Source organism: Brassica rapa, chromosome A08, assembly GCF_000309985.2.
Source record: "Brassica rapa cultivar Chiifu-401-42 chromosome A08, CAAS_Brap_v3.01, whole genome shotgun sequence".
In the NCBI taxonomy this organism is placed as follows: domain Eukaryota; kingdom Viridiplantae; phylum Streptophyta; class Magnoliopsida; order Brassicales; family Brassicaceae; genus Brassica; species Brassica rapa.
In genome coordinates, this window is record NC_024802.2 from 303458 (window position 1) to 321601 (window position 18144).

The 18144-nt window shown below is 26.4% G+C and overlaps 1 protein-coding gene and 2 long non-coding RNA genes across 5 annotated transcripts; 1 reads left to right on the top strand and 2 right to left on the bottom strand.

The window, feature by feature from the left end:
* Positions 1–4476: 4476 nt before the first annotated feature.
* LOC117127335 lies at positions 4477–5272 on the bottom strand. The gene is made up of 2 exons (XR_004450284.1): positions 5097–5272; positions 4477–4748 (listed from the first exon to the last, which is right to left on the bottom strand). It is a non-coding gene; the product is annotated as an uncharacterized LOC117127335 (long non-coding RNA).
* Positions 5273–7157: 1885 nt separating this feature from the next.
* Positions 7158–8898, bottom strand: LOC117127425. The gene is made up of 2 exons (XR_004450436.1): positions 8676–8898; positions 7158–8340 (listed from the first exon to the last, which is right to left on the bottom strand). It is a non-coding gene; the product is annotated as an uncharacterized LOC117127425 (long non-coding RNA).
* On the top strand, positions 8333–18022 carry LOC103832571 (probable WRKY transcription factor 10). 3 transcript variants are annotated; one of them, XM_009108605.2, is made up of 6 exons: positions 10050–10089; positions 10469–10874; positions 11089–11230; positions 11994–12246; positions 12326–12478; positions 12654–18022. In XM_009108605.2, the coding sequence occupies exons 2-6, from the start codon at positions 10512–10514 to the stop codon at positions 13084–13086; spliced, it is 1344 nt and encodes a 447-aa protein (XP_009106853.1). In that variant the 5' UTR covers positions 10050–10089; positions 10469–10511; the 3' UTR covers positions 13087–18022. The 3 variants fall into 3 exon arrangements, with proteins under 3 accessions (XP_018509197.1, XP_009106850.1, XP_009106853.1); XM_018653681.2 differs by having other exon boundaries at positions 8333–10874; XM_009108602.2 differs by having other exon boundaries at positions 8333–10874; positions 11101–11230.
* Positions 18023–18144: the final 122 nt, after the last annotated feature.

Consider the following 18144-nt stretch of genomic DNA (forward strand, 5'->3'; position numbering starts at 1 on the left):
CATTATACATTTGTATTAATTTATATTAAACTCTCTTTCATGATACATGGGCGTCGTTTAAATTTTTTGTTAATTAATTTAGTAAATCTTCAAAATACTCCCTAAATTAGTTGACTAACCACAATGAAATCGCTATTCTCTAGAAAAACGGAGACAACAAAGGTTCCAAACCTCTTTGACCTTCATCATATGTTAGTGAAGGATGCAACTATGCATTAAAATAGAATTTTCAATTTTCTGAATTTGTTTCAAAATCTATGGGTTAACACCTACGAAAATATTTAATTTTCGGTAAATGCTCTATACACTGAAGCCTATGATTTTTCGTGCTGTTTTAAAATTTCTAAACACATTATACATTTGTATTAATTTATATTAAACTCTCTTTCATGATACATAGGCGTCGTTTAAATTTTTTGTTAATTAATTTAGTAAAACTTCAAAATATTCCCTAAATTGGTTGACTAACCACAATGAAATCGTTATTCTCTAGAAAAACGGAGACAACAAAGGATCCAAACCTCTATAAACTTCATCATATGTTACTGAAGGATGCAACTATGCTTTAAAATTGAATTTTCTTTTTATGAATTTTTTTTTCAAAATCTATGAGTTAACCCCTATGAAAATATTTAATTTTTCGGTAAATGCTCTATATACTGAAGCCTATGATTTTTCGTGTTGTTTTAAAATTCGTAAACACATTCTACATCTTAATTAATGTATATTAAACTCTCTTTCATGGTGCATTATCATCGTTTAAATTTTGTTTCAATTAATTTAGTAAAATTCAAAATACTCTCTAAATTGGTTAACTAACCACTATAAAACCGCTATTCTCTAGAAAAATGGAGTCAATAAAGGTTCCAAACCTCTTTGACCTTCATCATATGTTAGTGAAGGATGCAAATATGCATTAAAATAGAATTTTCTTTTTTTTGAATTTTTCTCAAAGTATATGGGTTAACCCCCTACGAAAATATTTATTTTTTCGGTAAATGCTCTATATACTGAAGCCTATGATTTTTAGTGTAGTTTTAAAAATTTTAAACACATTCTACATTTGTATTAATGTATATTAAACTTTCTTTCATGGTACATGAGCATCGTTTTAATTTTTTGTTAATTAATTTAGTAAAACTTCATAATACTCCCTAAATTGGTTGATTAACCACTATAAAATCGCTATTCCCTAGAAAAACGGAGACAACAAAGGTTTCAAATTTCTTTGACCTTCATCATATGTTAGTGAATAATGCAACTATTTATTAAAATAGAATTTTTATTTTTTTAATTTTTTTTCAAATTCTATGGGTTAACAATCCATACGAAAATATTTATTTTTTCGGTAAATGCTCTATATATTGAAGCCTATGATTTTTCGTGCTGTTTTAAAGTTGCTAAACACATTATACATTTATATTAATTTATATTAAACTCTATTTCATGGTATATGGGCGTCGTTTAAATTTTTTGTTCATTAATTTAGTAAAACTTCATAATACTCCCTAAATTGGTTGACTAACCACAATGAAATCGCTATTCTCTAGAAAAACGGAGACAACAAAGGTTTCAAACCTTGTTGACCTTCATCATACGTTAGTGAAGGATGCAACTATGCATTAAAATAGAATGTTTCATTTTTTGAATTTTTTTCACAATCTATGGGTTAACAACCCCTACGAAAATATTTAATATTTCGGTAAATGCTCTATATACTGAAGCCTATAATTTTTCTTGCTATTTTAAATTTTCTAAACACATTATACATTTGTATTAATTTATATTAAACTCTCTTTCATGGTGGATGGGCGTCGTTTAAATTTTTTGTTAATTAATTTAGTAAAACTTCAAAATATTCCCTAAATTGGTTGACTAACCACAATGAAATCGTTATTCTCTAGAAAAACGGAGACAACAAATGATCCAAACCTCTATAACCTTTATCATATGTTACTGAAGGATGCAACTATGCTTTAAAATTTAATTTTCTTTTTATGATTTTTTTTTTCAAAATCTATGAGTTAACCCCTATGAAAATATTTAATTTTTCGGTAAATGCTCTATATACTGAAGCCTATGATTTTTCGTGATGTTTTAAAATTCCTAAACACATTCTACATCTTTATTAATGTATATTAAACTCTCTTTCATGGTACATTGGCGTCGTTTAAATTTTGTGTCAATTAATTTAGTAAAACTTCAAAATACTCTCTAAATTAGTTAACTAACCACTATAAAACCGCTATTCTCTAGAAAAATGGAGTCAATAAAGGTTCCAAACCTCTTTTACCTTCATAATATGTTAGTGAAGTATGCAAATATGCTTTAAAATAGAATTTTCGTTTTTTTTGAATTTTTTTCAAAATATATGGGTTAACCCCCTACGAAAATATTTATTTCTTCGGTAAATGCTCTATATACTGAAGCCTATGATTTTTAGTGTAGTTTTAAAAAATTTAAACACATTCTACATTTGTATTAATGTATATTAAACTTTCTTTCATGCTACATGAGCATCGTTTAAATTTTTTGTTAATTAAGTTAGTAAAACTTGATAATACTCCCTAAATTGGTTGATTAACCACTACAAAATCGCTATTCCCTAGAAAAACAGAGATAACAAAGGTTTCAAACCTCTTTGACCTTCATCATATGTTAGTGAATGATGCAACTATGCATTAAAATAGAATTTTTATTTTTTTGAATTTTTTTCAAAATCTATGGGTTAACAACCCCTACGAAAATATTTTTCTTTTCGGTAAATGCTCTATATATTGAAGCCTATGATTTTTCGTGCTGTTTTAAAGTTTCTAAACACATTATACATTTGTATTAATTTACATTAAACTCTCTTTCATGGTACATGGGCGTCGTTTAAATTTTTTGTTAATTAATTTAGTAAATTTTCATAATACTCCCTAAATTGGTTGACTAACCACTATAAAATCGCTATTCCCTAGAAAAACGGAGACAACAAAGGTTCCAAACCTCTTTGACCTTCATAATATGTTAGTGAAGGATGCAACTATGCATTAGAATATAATTTTCAATTTTTTGAATATTTTTCAGAATCTATGGGTTAACGCCTACGAAAATGTTTAATTTTTCGGTAAATGCTCTATATACTGAAGCCTATGATTTTTCTTGCTATTTTAAAATTTCTAAACACATTATACATTTGTATTTATTTATATTAAACTCTCTTTCATGGTGGATTGGCGTCGTTTAAATTTTTTGTTAGTTAATTTAGTATAACTTCATAATACTCCCTAAATTGATTGACTAACCACAATGGAATCGCTATTCTCTAGAAAAACGAAGACAACAAAGGTCCCAAACCACTTTGACCTTCATCATATGTTAGTGAAGGATGCAACTATGCAATAAAATAGAATTTTCATTTTTTTAAATTTTTTTTTCAAAATCTATGGGTTAACAACCCTACAAAAATATTTATTTTTTGGTAAATGCTTTATATATTGAAGCCTATGATTTTTCGTGCTGTTTTAAAATTTCTAAACACATTATACAGTTGTATTAATTTATATTAAACTCTCTTTCATGGTAAGTGAGCGTCGTTTAATTTTTTTTGTTAATTAATTTAGTAAAACGTCATAATACTCCCTAAATTGGTTGACTAACCACAATGATATCGCTATTCTCTAGAAAAGCAGAGACCACAAAGGTTCCAAACCTCTTTGACCTTCATCATATGTTAGTGAAGGATGCAACTCTGCATTAAAATAAAATTTTCATTTTTTTGAATTTTTCTCAAAATATATGGGTTAACTCCCTTCGAAAATATTTAATTTTTCGGTAAATTCTCTATATGCTGAATCTTATGATCTTTACTGTTGGTTTAAAATTTCTAAACAAATTCTACATTTGTATTAATGTAAATTAAACTCTCTTTAATGGTACATGCGCATCGTTTAATTTTTTTGTCAATTAATTTAGTAAAACTTCATAATACTCTTTAAATTGGTTGTTAACCACTATAAAATTCCAATTCCCTAGAAAAACGGAGACAACAAAGGTTCCAAACCTCTTTGACCTTCATCATATGTTAGTGAAGGATGAAACTAGGCATTAAAATAGAATTTTCAATATTCTGAATTTTTTTCAAATCTATGGGTTAACACCTACGAAAATATTTAATATTTCGGTAAATGCTCTATATACTGAAGCTTATGATTTTTCGTGCTTTTTGAAAATTTCTAAACACATTATACATTTGTATTAATTTATATTAAACTTTTTTTCATGGTACATGGGCGTCGTTTAAATTTTTTGTTAATTAATTTAGTAAAACTTCAAAATACTCCCTAAAGTGGTTGACTAACCACAATGAAATCGCTATTCTCTAGAAAACGGAGACAACAAAGGTTCCAAACCTCTATGACCTTCATCATATGTTACTGAAGGATGCAACTTTGCTTTAAAATAGAATTTTTTTTTTTGATTTTTTTTTTCAAAATCTATGTGTTAACCCCTATGAAAATATTTAAGTTTTCGGTAAATGCTCTATATACTGAAGCCTATGATTTTTCGTGCTGTTTTAAAATTCCTAAACACATTCTACATTTTTATTAATGTATATTAAACTCTCTTTCATGGTACATGGGCGTCGTTTAAATTTTTTGTTCATTAATTTAGTAAAACTTCATAATACTCCCGAAATTTGTTGACTAACCACAATGGAATCGCTATTCTCTAGAAAAACGGAGACAACAAAAGTCCCAAACCTCGTTGACCTTCATCATATGTTAGTGAAGGATGAAACTATGCATTCAAATAAAATTTTCATTTTTTGAAAATTGTCACAATCTATTAACAACCCCTACGAAAATATTTAATTTTTCGGTAAATGCTCTATATATTGAAGCCTGTGATTTTTCGTGCTGTTTTAAAATATCTAAACACATTATATATTTGTATTAATTTACATTAAACTCTCTTTCATGGTAGATGAGCGTCGTTTAAATTTTTTGTTAATTAATTTAGTAAAACTTTATAATACTTCCTAAATTGGTTGACTAACCACTATAAAATCGCTATTCCCTAGAAAAACGGAGACAACAAAGGTTCTAAACCTCTTTGACCTTCATAATATGTTAGTGAAGGATGCAACTATGCATTAAAATAGAATTTTCAATTTTTTGAATTTTTTTCAGAATCTATGGTTAACCCCTACGAAAATGTTTAATTTTTCGGTAAATGCTCTATATACTGAAGCCTATGATTTTTCGTGCTATTTTAAAATTTCTAAACACATTTTACATTTGCATTAATTTACATTAAACTCTCTTTCATGGTACATGGGCATAGTTTAAACTTTTTGTCAATTAATTTAGTAAAACTTCATAACACTCCCTAAATTGGTTGACTAACCACTATAAAATCGTTATTCTCTAGAAAAACGTAGACCACAAAGGTTCCAACCTCTTTGACCTTCATCATATGTTATGTATTAAAATATGTATTAAAATAGAATTTTCTTTTTTTTGAAATTTTCTCAAAATCTAGGGATATACCCTACGAAAATATTGAATTTTTCGGTAAATGCTCTATATACTGAAGCCTATGATCTTTACTTTTGTTTTAAAATTTCTAAACACGTTCCACATTTGTATTAATGTATATTAAACTCTCTTTCATGGTCCATGGGCATAGTTTTATTTTTTTGTCAATTAATTTAGTAAAACTTCATAATACTCCCTAAATTTAAGTTTCCTTTTTATCTCTATTTTAACAATATATATATGATAAAAGTATTTACTATATTTAAAACGTAAATATATTTTTAAATGTAAGTATGTTTTCATTAAAAGGAAAATTTACAATAATTCAAAAAAAAAGAAATTCTTATATTTTTGTTAAATTATATTCTGTGCATTTTCATACACATAGTGATCCAAATTAATAAAAATAAAATTAAAAAAATTAATATTATTTGAGAACTCAAATTTTTACATTAAGTTCACTTTAATTCTTGCAATGTTTAATTATAGAAGTACATTTAATAAATAAATATATTATATGAAATTTCCATTATTAAAAATAACTGATTTGCTTTTCGTTTTCTTTTAAAAAATATTTTTTTTAATTTATATTTGTAACAAAATACATGTATGATAAAAAAAAAGACAAAATTTACTAGAAACGTAAAATGTTTTTTAAATAAAAGTGTTTTCCATTACAATAGAGGAAAACACACAGATAAAAATTATACATAATTATTAAATATCTACTTCATAACTATATTAAATTTCTTCAACCAAATATATGAAAATATGAATATTCAACCAAATCCGAATTCTTTGATTTTGGTTTCATAATATTTGTGCATTTTCATACGTAAAAATAATATAATGATTTGGATTGATAAATTTTAAAAGCAAAGAATTTAATTATTTTAAAAAATATTTGTATGCCTGTGTGAAATTTTAAAATATTATCAGTTAATTTCATTTATAAATCTCCAAATCGATAACTTAAATGAAATTTTAACCAGTTATTATGAGTTAGTTCGTTTGAAAATTATAAAAGTGCATGATATTCCAAAAGCTTATCATTAACATTCATTTATATAACTACGAGACAATCACCATTTTTGGTTTTCTTTTTGAAGCACACCATTTTTGTTTATATACATTTTCTATTTGTTTTCCCAAATTACATATAACAAATTATATATAATTTTACGAAAATATATTTACAAATATTAGACACATAACTATATGGAGCAAACACAATTAATTTAAAAAAATACCCAATTGAGGACAAAAGTTATGATTTAGTTCAGAAGAATAAATATAATATAATATAATATATCTAAATGATAACGAAACCGACTATATATGTCACCTAAAATTACATGTATAACTAAAATGATATTATGTAACGTAATATTTAATTATGTACATAAATTATAAATAAATTTAAAATTTATAAGTAAATAAATTATTATAATTTATTTACGTAAATATTTAAGTCCGTGCATATGTACGGGAAAATCACATAATAGTAACGTATCAATAAGTGATTTGTAAAAAAATTGCTTATTTATGAATTTTGTATGAAAATATGTATGTTATTGATCTTATAAGCATATACACCAGTGATGAAAAAGCCTCAGCTTTCTCTCTCTACGAAAAATTCACAATTCATAGATAACAATTCAAATTAGTTCAGTTTTTTTGGTATATTGGATTTATTTATCTTTTAATCATAATTTATTTTGTTTTTGAATAAATTACAATCCTAGTATTTTCTAAATATATTTTATAATAATTTGTATAATTTTAATATATGTTATTTATGAAAAAAAACTAAAAGTAATAATGTTATTAGAGTTGCATGTTAAAAACCCATACACATATTTAAATATTCATAAAATAGTTACAATGTTTTGCTTTCATTTTTAGAAAATTTAAAATAGTTTATAATTTATATGTATGAAAATCATATAGATTTTCTTTATAAACCTTATATTGTTATCTTACTTTAACATATATTTTTCGTATAAGAATTCAAAATGAATTGCAACAATTCCTCTAAATTGAGCTAACTATTTTTCTTAGTTTTGCTTATTTATGAATTTTGTATGAAAATATGTATGTTATTGATATTATAAGCTTATACAACTGTGATGAAAATTCCTCAGCTTTCTCTCTCTTCAAAAAAAATTCACATTTCATAGATAAAAATTCAAATTATTTCAGTTTTTTTTTGTATATTGGATTGTATTTATCTTTCAATCTTATTTTTTTCGTTCTGAATAAATTACAATCATAGTATTTTCTAAATATATTTTTATAATAGTTTGTATACTTTTAATGTATGTTGTTTCATAAAAAAAACTAAAAAACTAATGTTATTAGAGTTGCATTAGCCAATATAATCAGTAGTATTGTAAAAACCCATACACAAATTTAAATTGACAAAAAATAGTTAAATCACAATGTTTAGCTTTCACTTTTTAGAAAATTTTAAATATTTTATAATTTATATGTATGAAAATTATATAGATTTTCTTTATAAACATTATATTGTTATCTTACTTTAACATATATTTTTGTTATAAAAATTCATATTGAATTGAAACAATTCCTATAAATTGAACTATCTCTTTTTCTTAGTTTAATTAGGCCAAAATATGCATAATTTTGTTCTTTTCATTCAATTTGGTTCTTCTTTACATTTCTAAGTATATATTTATAAAAATCTATATTAATTTTTAAGTATATATTTGTAAACATTAATGTGAGTTTTTTTGTAAACCACTTGACAATATGATAACATGAAAAAATAATATGTTTAACTTTATATATATACCTTGTCTACAAAATATAGAATATATTCCTGAGTCCTAAATTCCTAATACTTACTTAGTTTGTGGGTGATGGTATAATCTATAACTCTGACTACATTTGCCTTTAAATTTTTTTATGTATTTATCATATTCCTCGGTCAACATTGTCTATATATGTTATTGATTCTTAAGTAAAAAAATATAATAATATATAGAAATAATAATTCTTAAAGATATTTCCACACTTGTGGTTAACCACTAAAACATACAAATATTTTGAAACCGAACCAAAAATTAACCAAAATGTTTTGGTTTACAAGGTCAAGATCAAGCGGTCGAAATATGATCAAATATATACCTTGTCTACAAAATATAGAATATATTCCTGAGTCCTAAATTCCTAATACTTACTTAGTTTGTGGGTGATGCTATAATCTATAACTCTGACTACATTTGCCTTTAAATTTTTTATGTATTTATCATATTCCTCGGTCAACATTGTCTATATATGTTATTGACTCTTAAGTAAAAAAATATAATAATATATAGAAATAATAATTCCTAAAGATATTTCCACACTTGTGGTTAACCACTAAAACATACAAATATTTTGGAACCGAACCAAAAATTAACCAAAATGTTTTGGTTTACAAGGTCAAGATCAAACGGTCGAAATATGATTACTTTTTGTTATCGCTTCTTGAGAAATTAACCATTCGATCAAAAACTAACTAAAATATATATGACTTAGAATTTTTTCCTTATAAAAATTTTTGTTTTTAACTATTAAAAATATAAAACTGTCGTGATACGCAAATTAGTATAGTCTGGTATATACCATCTACTAATTTGATATTTCAGTTACAGTAAATTTATTATAAACTATAATTTAGTATTGTGGGAGACGGATTTGACATCTTTTAACTTGTCTTAACTGAAATTAACAAATTGAAAACAAGAAAAATTTCTAGAATAAATGAAACCCACAAAGTAAGCAAAATCTATTGAAAATTAATAAACCTACGTGCAACTAAATAAAAATAAATAAATAAATTCAAAAAAGCCTCGGCGGTATTATTCAATCAATGATTTAAAATCAATTGTCAAGTATTTCAATCAATTAAACTTTATTTAAACGTTATTTTTAGTTAATGAATTCTAAAACCTTTGCAGTATAATTTGGATTTAGATTTGAATTCTAAAATTTTTGCAGTATAAATTATAAAAAAAAATTATTGTCTAAATGGATCGTCTAATAGATGAATTCACTATTTTATGAAAATCGTCGAATTTAGATTTAGTTAACGATAAAAATCTCTAAAATATTTTAATCATTAACTAAAATATTTATTATATAGTAAAATATAAACACAGTTGTGTTAAAAGAAATTATTTTAAGCATCATTATATTTAAATTAGTAAAATATAATATAATATAATATACTTAATTTATATTTAACAAAAATAATATTCTTAATTCTCTTGATATATTTTCAAATACAGGAAAACCCGGATCTTATTTTTTCATTAGTTTTTGTTATAGTTTTGATAAAACCGAACCGATGTATACACCTCTCATAAAATAAGAAAGAAAGAAAGAAAAAAAATAGAAATCTCTTTAGACATTTTGGATGAAGAAAGTTTGACCATATAAATTGTTACCAAAATAAAATTGTTGAATTTTACTATAAGAACACCAACTCTCTCCTATGCAGCACCACACATATGTTCCTTTTCATCATAATTTTCAGCTAGCTTTCTCTGAAGAAAAGGTTTCTTCTTTACATCTATATGTTTTTTTCTGTCAAACTTTAATTTATATTGATTGAAGAGAGGATACTAGATCACTGTACAAAGGGTTAAAAAACCATGCAGGTGGATACAATTTCGAAGTATGATAAATAAGATTTGGAGGACCTACTTTAGCTACTAAATGGGCTGGTTCACGTTCTTCTTCTAGTATAGTTAAACAAACAATTTTTTAATTTTTGACTCCAGACATAAATATCTTTATGTTTTCGATTACAACATTCCAGCATGATCTATTAACAATTTTGTCTCCTTAAAAAATGGTTGATCTTTACATCTATATGTAACTAAGTAAACTATATATTCAATAATGAGTGATTGTGTGTGTTCTTTTTGTTTTAGGTTGTGTGTGTTTCTTGACATCTCAGGGTTTTCTCCCACAAAAATGAGTGATTGGAGTGGAAACTCCATAGAAATTTGGAATCCCCCCAAAATGAGTGATTGCGATGGAATAGTACGAGCGATGCTGGAGCAAACCGACAATGGTCTTAATTCGATCAGCCAGATCTTCCCTAAAACCAACTTATCCACTAATCATCAGTCCGAACAAAGATCTAGTCTCGGCGAAAGAGTATCTTCAAGAATACGATTTAATGTTCCACCGCTCGAGACAGAGAACATCATGAGTCCATTTGCTGTTTCTAGAAGCCAGACTAATGTCCCTTCTCCTCTCATCGCAGTCTCTCCAGGATTTAGCCCATCTGCACTGTTGCAGTCTCCAAAAAAGTTCTCAAATTCTTTTTCACAGGTAAATAACAATGCCATATATATAATCATATCAGAAATAGTTTAATGAATATATACTTGAACAAATACTTTGGAATGTAATTCAGTATATTATTTTTAATACGATTAGGTCTTAAAAATATAAAAAGTAGATGTTATATATCGGCAAACATAGAATCTACCACTTTGTTTTTTTGTTCACCTATGATATTTATCATACTTAAAAAATGTTTTAGCATATCATTCAGTCTCGAGTCGCCAATGACGGGCCTCCGGAGATGGTGGAAAGTTCTGGTGGCGACTATGCAACCACGACGATATTCAACAACGATGTTCCCCATCAACCGATGAACTTTGATCATATGCCTCATCACGAAGGTTATAGAGTTTCTTGTTCTCATGTTTCGCTCCCATTTTCTCGTTTTTTCTAGGGGTTGGAAAAAAACTCGAACCAAACCCCCAAACAGATCAAAAGTTTATGTTTCAACCATTTGATGCAAGATTTTATCAACCCAAATAGTTCGATTTGGTTTGGTTTTAAAATCAAACCAAACGAAAACACAAAGTGATTTTTAATTAGATTAATTTAATATACTAATAATATTAAGATTTAATATATTTAACTGTTTAACCTATACAATTAAACATAATTTTATATATTTTAATATAGAATAAACACAAATAAAAGTAAAATAAAAGAATATGAATCTCATACATCAACATTAAACCCGAAAAATACTAATGATATTTATTTTAGGTTTGAAGATAATAATATAAAATTATTGAATTGTATTTTTTATATTTTTATTGTAATGCTTGGCTTTACATTTAAATATGAAGAAAATAATGATTTAGTGTCAAATGATGATTTGTTTATGTTTTTATAAATTATATTTTTATAATTGAACTAGAACAAAACTAAAAAATAACCTCGATTGAACTGAACAAACATAATAAAACCAAATTAAACCGAACCGAACACAAACCAACCAAACTAATTTAGGTTGACTCTGGTTATAGTTTTCTTAGACCCTAATAAACCAAACCGAACCGAACCCCAACCGAACCCATAACTAAACAGAAATGCCCACCCTACTTTTTTTTTCTTATATTTATCAGTTCTTTTCTACATGTGAAACAGGCTTTTATGATATTCCAACCGAACAGTCTATTTATGTCCCATCTCATGAATCTCATGCTGATCTCATTGGTGCACCGTTAGTCACTTCTTTTGAATCTGATGAAGTTGCCAATGAAACCGATATCATGAACATCATCTCCCTCGACAGCGAAGACGAGGACGAAGATTACAAGGAGGACGAAGAATACAAGGAAGACGAAAATGTAGATGAAGAAGATGACAGTGTTGATGAGCTTCCACCTCGAAAGAGAAGGTCCCGAGTTAACTAAGAATACAACTAAACTAGCATTTTAACCAAATTAACCTGAATTACACAATTAATTCTCTTGCAGGAAATATGAGGTATCAGACATGTTCGGAGCCAAAAGAACAAGAAAGGACGAAAGGGTTATACTTCGGATGGAATGCGAAGAAGACAATCCTGACGATGGTTATCAGTGGAGAAAATACGGTCGGAAAATTGTCAATGGGAATTCAAATCCGAGGTCATCATCTTTTTCACATATATATGATATGTGGTGCATTTGTGGAAAACTCTTTCAGCATGAGAATTGTTCACTCCAAAATTAGTTCGGCATTTGGAAAAACATAGATATTCGATGCTAACTAAACACACACACATATATATATATTTGATTATGGTATAAATGGTTTTCACAGGAGTTACTACAAATGCACATACGGTGGGTGCAATGTGAAGAAACATGTGGAGAGAGGAGCAGATGATGTGAAGTTACTGGTAGTCACATACGATGGGAAGCACAATCACCCAATACCAACTGGACGCAGTAGCAATAGATCCGGTCCAAGAAACCGTTCCGGCTTTTCAGTGTCTCAAACCCCTCGGTTAGGCAGGCTTCCTTCTTCCTCTTCGGCCTGTCAGTATTGCTATTCTTCTTTGGAGCCACACCCTGATATGGCATTGCTCTATATGACTGGACTCTCTAAGCTGCAGAGTTTTCCGGTTAACCATAATCATGGTTTTATGTACCGGCATGATGAACCGATTATTGATCGTGTGATACCCGACGGTACAGAGGTGTACAATGGGATGAAGGATCGACTATTGCCTAACTTTGGTTTCAACTTTTAGATTGCAAACTTTAACATAAAAATAATAAAAAGATGCAAACCCTTTTTTATATCCTTATCAGATATACAATCATGTAGAAGATATACAAAATCTTGTGTTCATCCCCTTTCATTATGATTTTTACTGCATATTACTCTTTGAGTTGATCTATTAATTTAACAGTTGGAAATGGTTATTCCAGATAAGCTTGTATATTGAACATGAACTATTATATCATAGCATATATATTGTTATGGGTATAAGTTTAAATAATTTTTTTCTTATGTACATTAAAACATTTATAAATTAATACCCGATTAATTAATAAATAAGCTAAATTAATTTAAAAAAAAAAACAAAATTGGTCATGAATTGAGCCAGTTCAAAATATAACACAAATCGATAAGATAATAAAATTATAATTTTCAAAAATCTTTTGTAAATATATAGTCCTATTAAAATCATGAATTGATAATTTTTATATATAAAGTTTATATAAGTACAAACAAAACATCATATTATGTGTTTTATATTAACAATGGAGTTCATCTTTATTTTTCTCTTAACACTTCAAAAGTATTCAGATAATATTAGTAAAATTATATCTATAACCACATGTAATTCTATGAAACATATTTTGTATACACTAAATAATATAATAAGACAATATAAAAGTAGAATTTCTAAAATTTAATTAATGTATATAAGGTAAAACTAATGTTTTATTTTATAAAAATAGAAAATTCTAAAAATGATTTTTTTTTAAATTAAGAAATTTAGAAATTAATAAAATATCACAATCTCAAACAATATTAATTTATAGAAAATTTTGTCCAATTTCTCTTATTTATATGATTTTCCGCTAACTTACTATCTTTTTTTCTTGTAAAAACATATTTTAACCGCTGACAAAAAACCATATGTTAACAGTTAACCGATACTCATTAAATTAAACTAGAAGTTTAGAAAAATTTTTGAAGCTAGAAGCATTTGCAAGTGAAGTTTCTCATCCTTTTTTTTTAATAATACAATAATTTAAAAAAATTAGAAAGCGGGAGTGAAAAGGTAGAAAAATGAAGAATATTTTATTGTATATATATATATATATATATATATGTATATAAACTCTCTTACATTACGAGAGACTCATAAACATGTCTCAACTTGCAATTGATTTTATTTATTTTATATTTAAGTTTATTTACTTAACAAAACTAGATTATTATTAGTGATGCTTTAAGTCTACTCTTAAATTTTTATTATACAATAGTTTCTCCTATGCATTAAACTCCAAAATATTATACCTACATATAGTTCTTTTTTTTATGAGCATGTGATATTTAGATCATCGTAACATGATGTTAGAACGTCCAACTAATCATATGAAATCAATGTTTTTGTTTTTAAAGAAATCAATTTTTTTTAAGAAATCAATTTTTTTTGGGAGAAAGAATCAATGTCTTTTTGACAAGAATTTTGGCAAATCCATCAGATATAAAGATATGAGCCAATGTGCAAAAAATTGTTCTCCTGGAAAATCACCAGGGAAAAAGAATCTAATAGGGGGTTAATGGGAGAAAAAATTGTGTAAAATTTTGAATTTTTAAAGTTTTATGTATTAAGAAAATATGTATAGGCTGACTTACAAAATTTGATCATAACTTTTCTAGATTGCTACTTCATGAATTTATATTATTTTTTTCAATCATTTACTTTGTTATTAAATATATGGCTGAAAAATTTCTTTGGATGATCCTAACAAGTTTTTTTAATCACAAATATAAAATATTTCAAAAAAATATAAAAAACAAATTCCAAAGTTTATAATTTGAAAACTCTATAATTGTTTTTATTGAATGATAAAAACAATAAAATATAATTATACATTCAAAAGGTAATTATATAAAATGTATTTAATTATGATTTTAGACATATAATTTGGAATGAAGGTGCAAAAGACATTTGGCAAGAATGATTATTTTGTTTTTTAGACTTTTCTGTCACATAGAGTTTATAAATCTTATGGATACACATGATATTTTGAAAGTTATGTGTTATGAGTAAAAATGATTTTGATTAACAAAAGATTTTAATCGATTTTCAAAATTCTCTAACTAATAACGAGCGATTTTATTAAGATTGTTAAAATGAATGAGTCAATACTATATAATCTCAAAATTTCCTTAAGTCGGTGAAAATCCATTTGCCAATAACCCCTAAGCTTTATCAAAGAACAAATATCCAAAATACATTCCTAAATCGTAATACTTATCTTGTACGTGGCTGTGGGCTTTGTCAATGTTCTCTTTTTTTCTTTTTTTTTTTTGTGTGGCCAATGGTCTAATCGTTACATATGTGTATATATGGCTATATTTTTGCATTTGCCATATTCTTTGATTTTATTTTATTTTGCATTTGCCATAGTCTTTGGTCAACATTTTTGTTCCAGTTTCCACATTTGTGTTGACCACAAAAAATACAATTATTTTGGAAGATTAACCAAAAATTAACCAGAATATTTTTGGTTTACAAAGTCATGACCAAATTGGTGTAAGATTATTATGTCTATATATGCGGACAAAACACATAGTTTTAGTAAACATAAATCAACGTGGTGTTAGCTAAATACAGTAAAAACTCTATAAATTAATAATTTTAGAATTATGATAATTTATTTATTTATAAAATTCTTAATTTTAAAAAAAAATTCATTTTCTAGATTTATAGTTTTGGAATATTTCTTTAAAGGCTAACAGTATTTTATTTCACAATATCATATATATTATTTAAACTTTAAAATTTTGAATTTTTTTAAATTATATTATTTGATATATTTTATGTATGTTAAATATGTATGATAACATTTATGTTTTATATGTAATTAGATAAAGTGACACCAAAATATTGAAAATGAAAATTAAAATTAGAGATTAATTCTTTTTTAATACAAACAAACAATAAAATGCTTTATTTATAGGGAGAATTTGCTGAATATTCATAAGAGGCAAAAGAATAAAGAATATGTCCATACTACAGTAATTCAGGACGGATTGGACAATTTGCACATAAATTTGACTGAAATCTCCCTTCAGACGCGTGTGCATAATATCGACACTCTAAAGCTAAAATTGTCATACTATACTACATATCATATAGTATAGGCACATAAATGGTTTAATCAGTTACAAGGTTGAGTTTCATCATTTACGTAACTATACTCTACATGTTTACGACATAGTTTAGAATACTTGACAAAAACATAAATTATGTTATGCCCACAATGCTTTACAAATTTGGGGGAGAGGATCAAAAATAGTGGTAACATACATAGCAACCGTATTAGGAATCAAGTTTACAAAAAACAGGCATGTTCACCAAAGAAGAGAACATATATGCACGCATGTCCATGTATGGAAAAAGGTTGGCGTATAACTATACTATATTCAATATAGTATGGTAACATCAGATTTGAGTGTTTTTATCCAAACAAGCTGAACAAAATTGAACAAAGGGGAAATCAACAACTAGTTTACTACGGGCGTTAGTTTGGGTTAAATGCGGAGTCTTCAACTGCATACGTCCTAACTGCAGCTTCAAATGCGTTTTCCGTGTGACTATACTTTTTAGTGCTCTCATATAGTATATGAGATAAAAGTTTTACTCTGAACTTTTATCAGAAAGTATGTTTCTCGTCGTTTTGCCTTTAACCCCGTTTAACCAGATCTGAGAACTAAACGGTGGTTTCGATTTCAGATAACACACAAACAAATTGGATTGCTTAGACACTGATGACATGTCCACTACAACTATTAATTCAAAAGACACGGTGAGAAAAGGTTAAGAGATCACAAGTAGTGGCAACGGTGGTAGAAGAGAAAACGGTAGAGATTGTCTCAACAATGGTGGAAGAGGTGATGGTGGTGAAGGATCATATAATCCACAACGGCGGTAGTGGAAGAAAAAACAGTGGAGATGATGACAAAAAAGATGGAAGCGCGGATAGTGTAGAAGAATGAAATAATTGGCAACGGCGATTGTGGTGATGTTACAAACAGAGGTGATTAAAGCGGAAGAAAGTGAAATGATCAAAGATAAAATAGAAAAAATTATAAACAGAGAGAAGAAAAATATAGGTGGTGCGTGCGTGTGGTATCAAGTGTAAAGTTGCAATTAATACAGAATATACACAGAATATCATAGCCAAAGTAGTGTTATGAATATAAACTTTATTTCGATTTTTCTTATGTATATGTGCTGCAATTCCCTTATTTATAATATATATGGTCATTATTAATTATGATTTTAATGTGACCATGTATTTAGTTAATATTTTTTAAAATATTATTATCTTATCGAATTATGTCATATTTTATACTGGTCCAACTTAAGATCAGAAATATTTATTAACTTATAGTGTTTATTAATTTAACGAGTATTAGTTTATAGAGTATTATATAATGTAAAAATAGTTAATCTTTAATTAAAAAAACTGCATATTCTAAAACTGATTTAAATGTACGCATAACCTAGGCTAATTCTTACAAATTAACTATTAATAAAATAATATTATGGTGATATACTATCTAGCTTAATCTGTTATATCTATACTATTATTTAAGAATTGATTTTTTTGATTTGTCAACTTCTCTATGATTTTAGATATCTTATATATTAAAACAGAAGTCACAACCTTGATTCATGTGTGATTTTTTTTAAGATAGACCTAATAGACATATTCCTAGAAAGTCATATTATATTTAATTTCTAATCTTATCATTTAAATTTTGGGTATAACAGAAACGTTTATTGGGCTATCAATAATTGGATTTAAACAATAAATGATTCATTGCATTTATAGATAGTATAAATTAAACAGATATAATTTAATGTTGTAATACTATAGCTCCATATGTTAATTATTTAAATATTTGTTGATGTTAACTTTTAAAATTATAAAGCTTTTTAAATAGCAAAAATCATATTATCTAAGAAAGATTAATCTTTACTACCTTAAACCAATGAAAAAAAACTATATTGTTTATTTTAAAAACTAAACAAAAACTCAATATTTAATTATTT

Coding starts and splice junctions, on each gene's coding strand:
- LOC103832571 (XM_018653681.2), top strand. CDS start 10,437: ATGAGTGATTGTGTGTGTTCTTTTTGTTTTAGGTTGTGTGTGTTTCTT. Junction 11,231..11,993: donor TCATATGCCTCATCACGAAG/GTTATAGAGTTT, acceptor CATGTGAAACAG/GCTTTTATGATATTCCAACC. Junction 12,247..12,325: donor CTTCCACCTCGAAAGAGAAG/GTCCCGAGTTAA, acceptor ATTCTCTTGCAG/GAAATATGAGGTATCAGACA.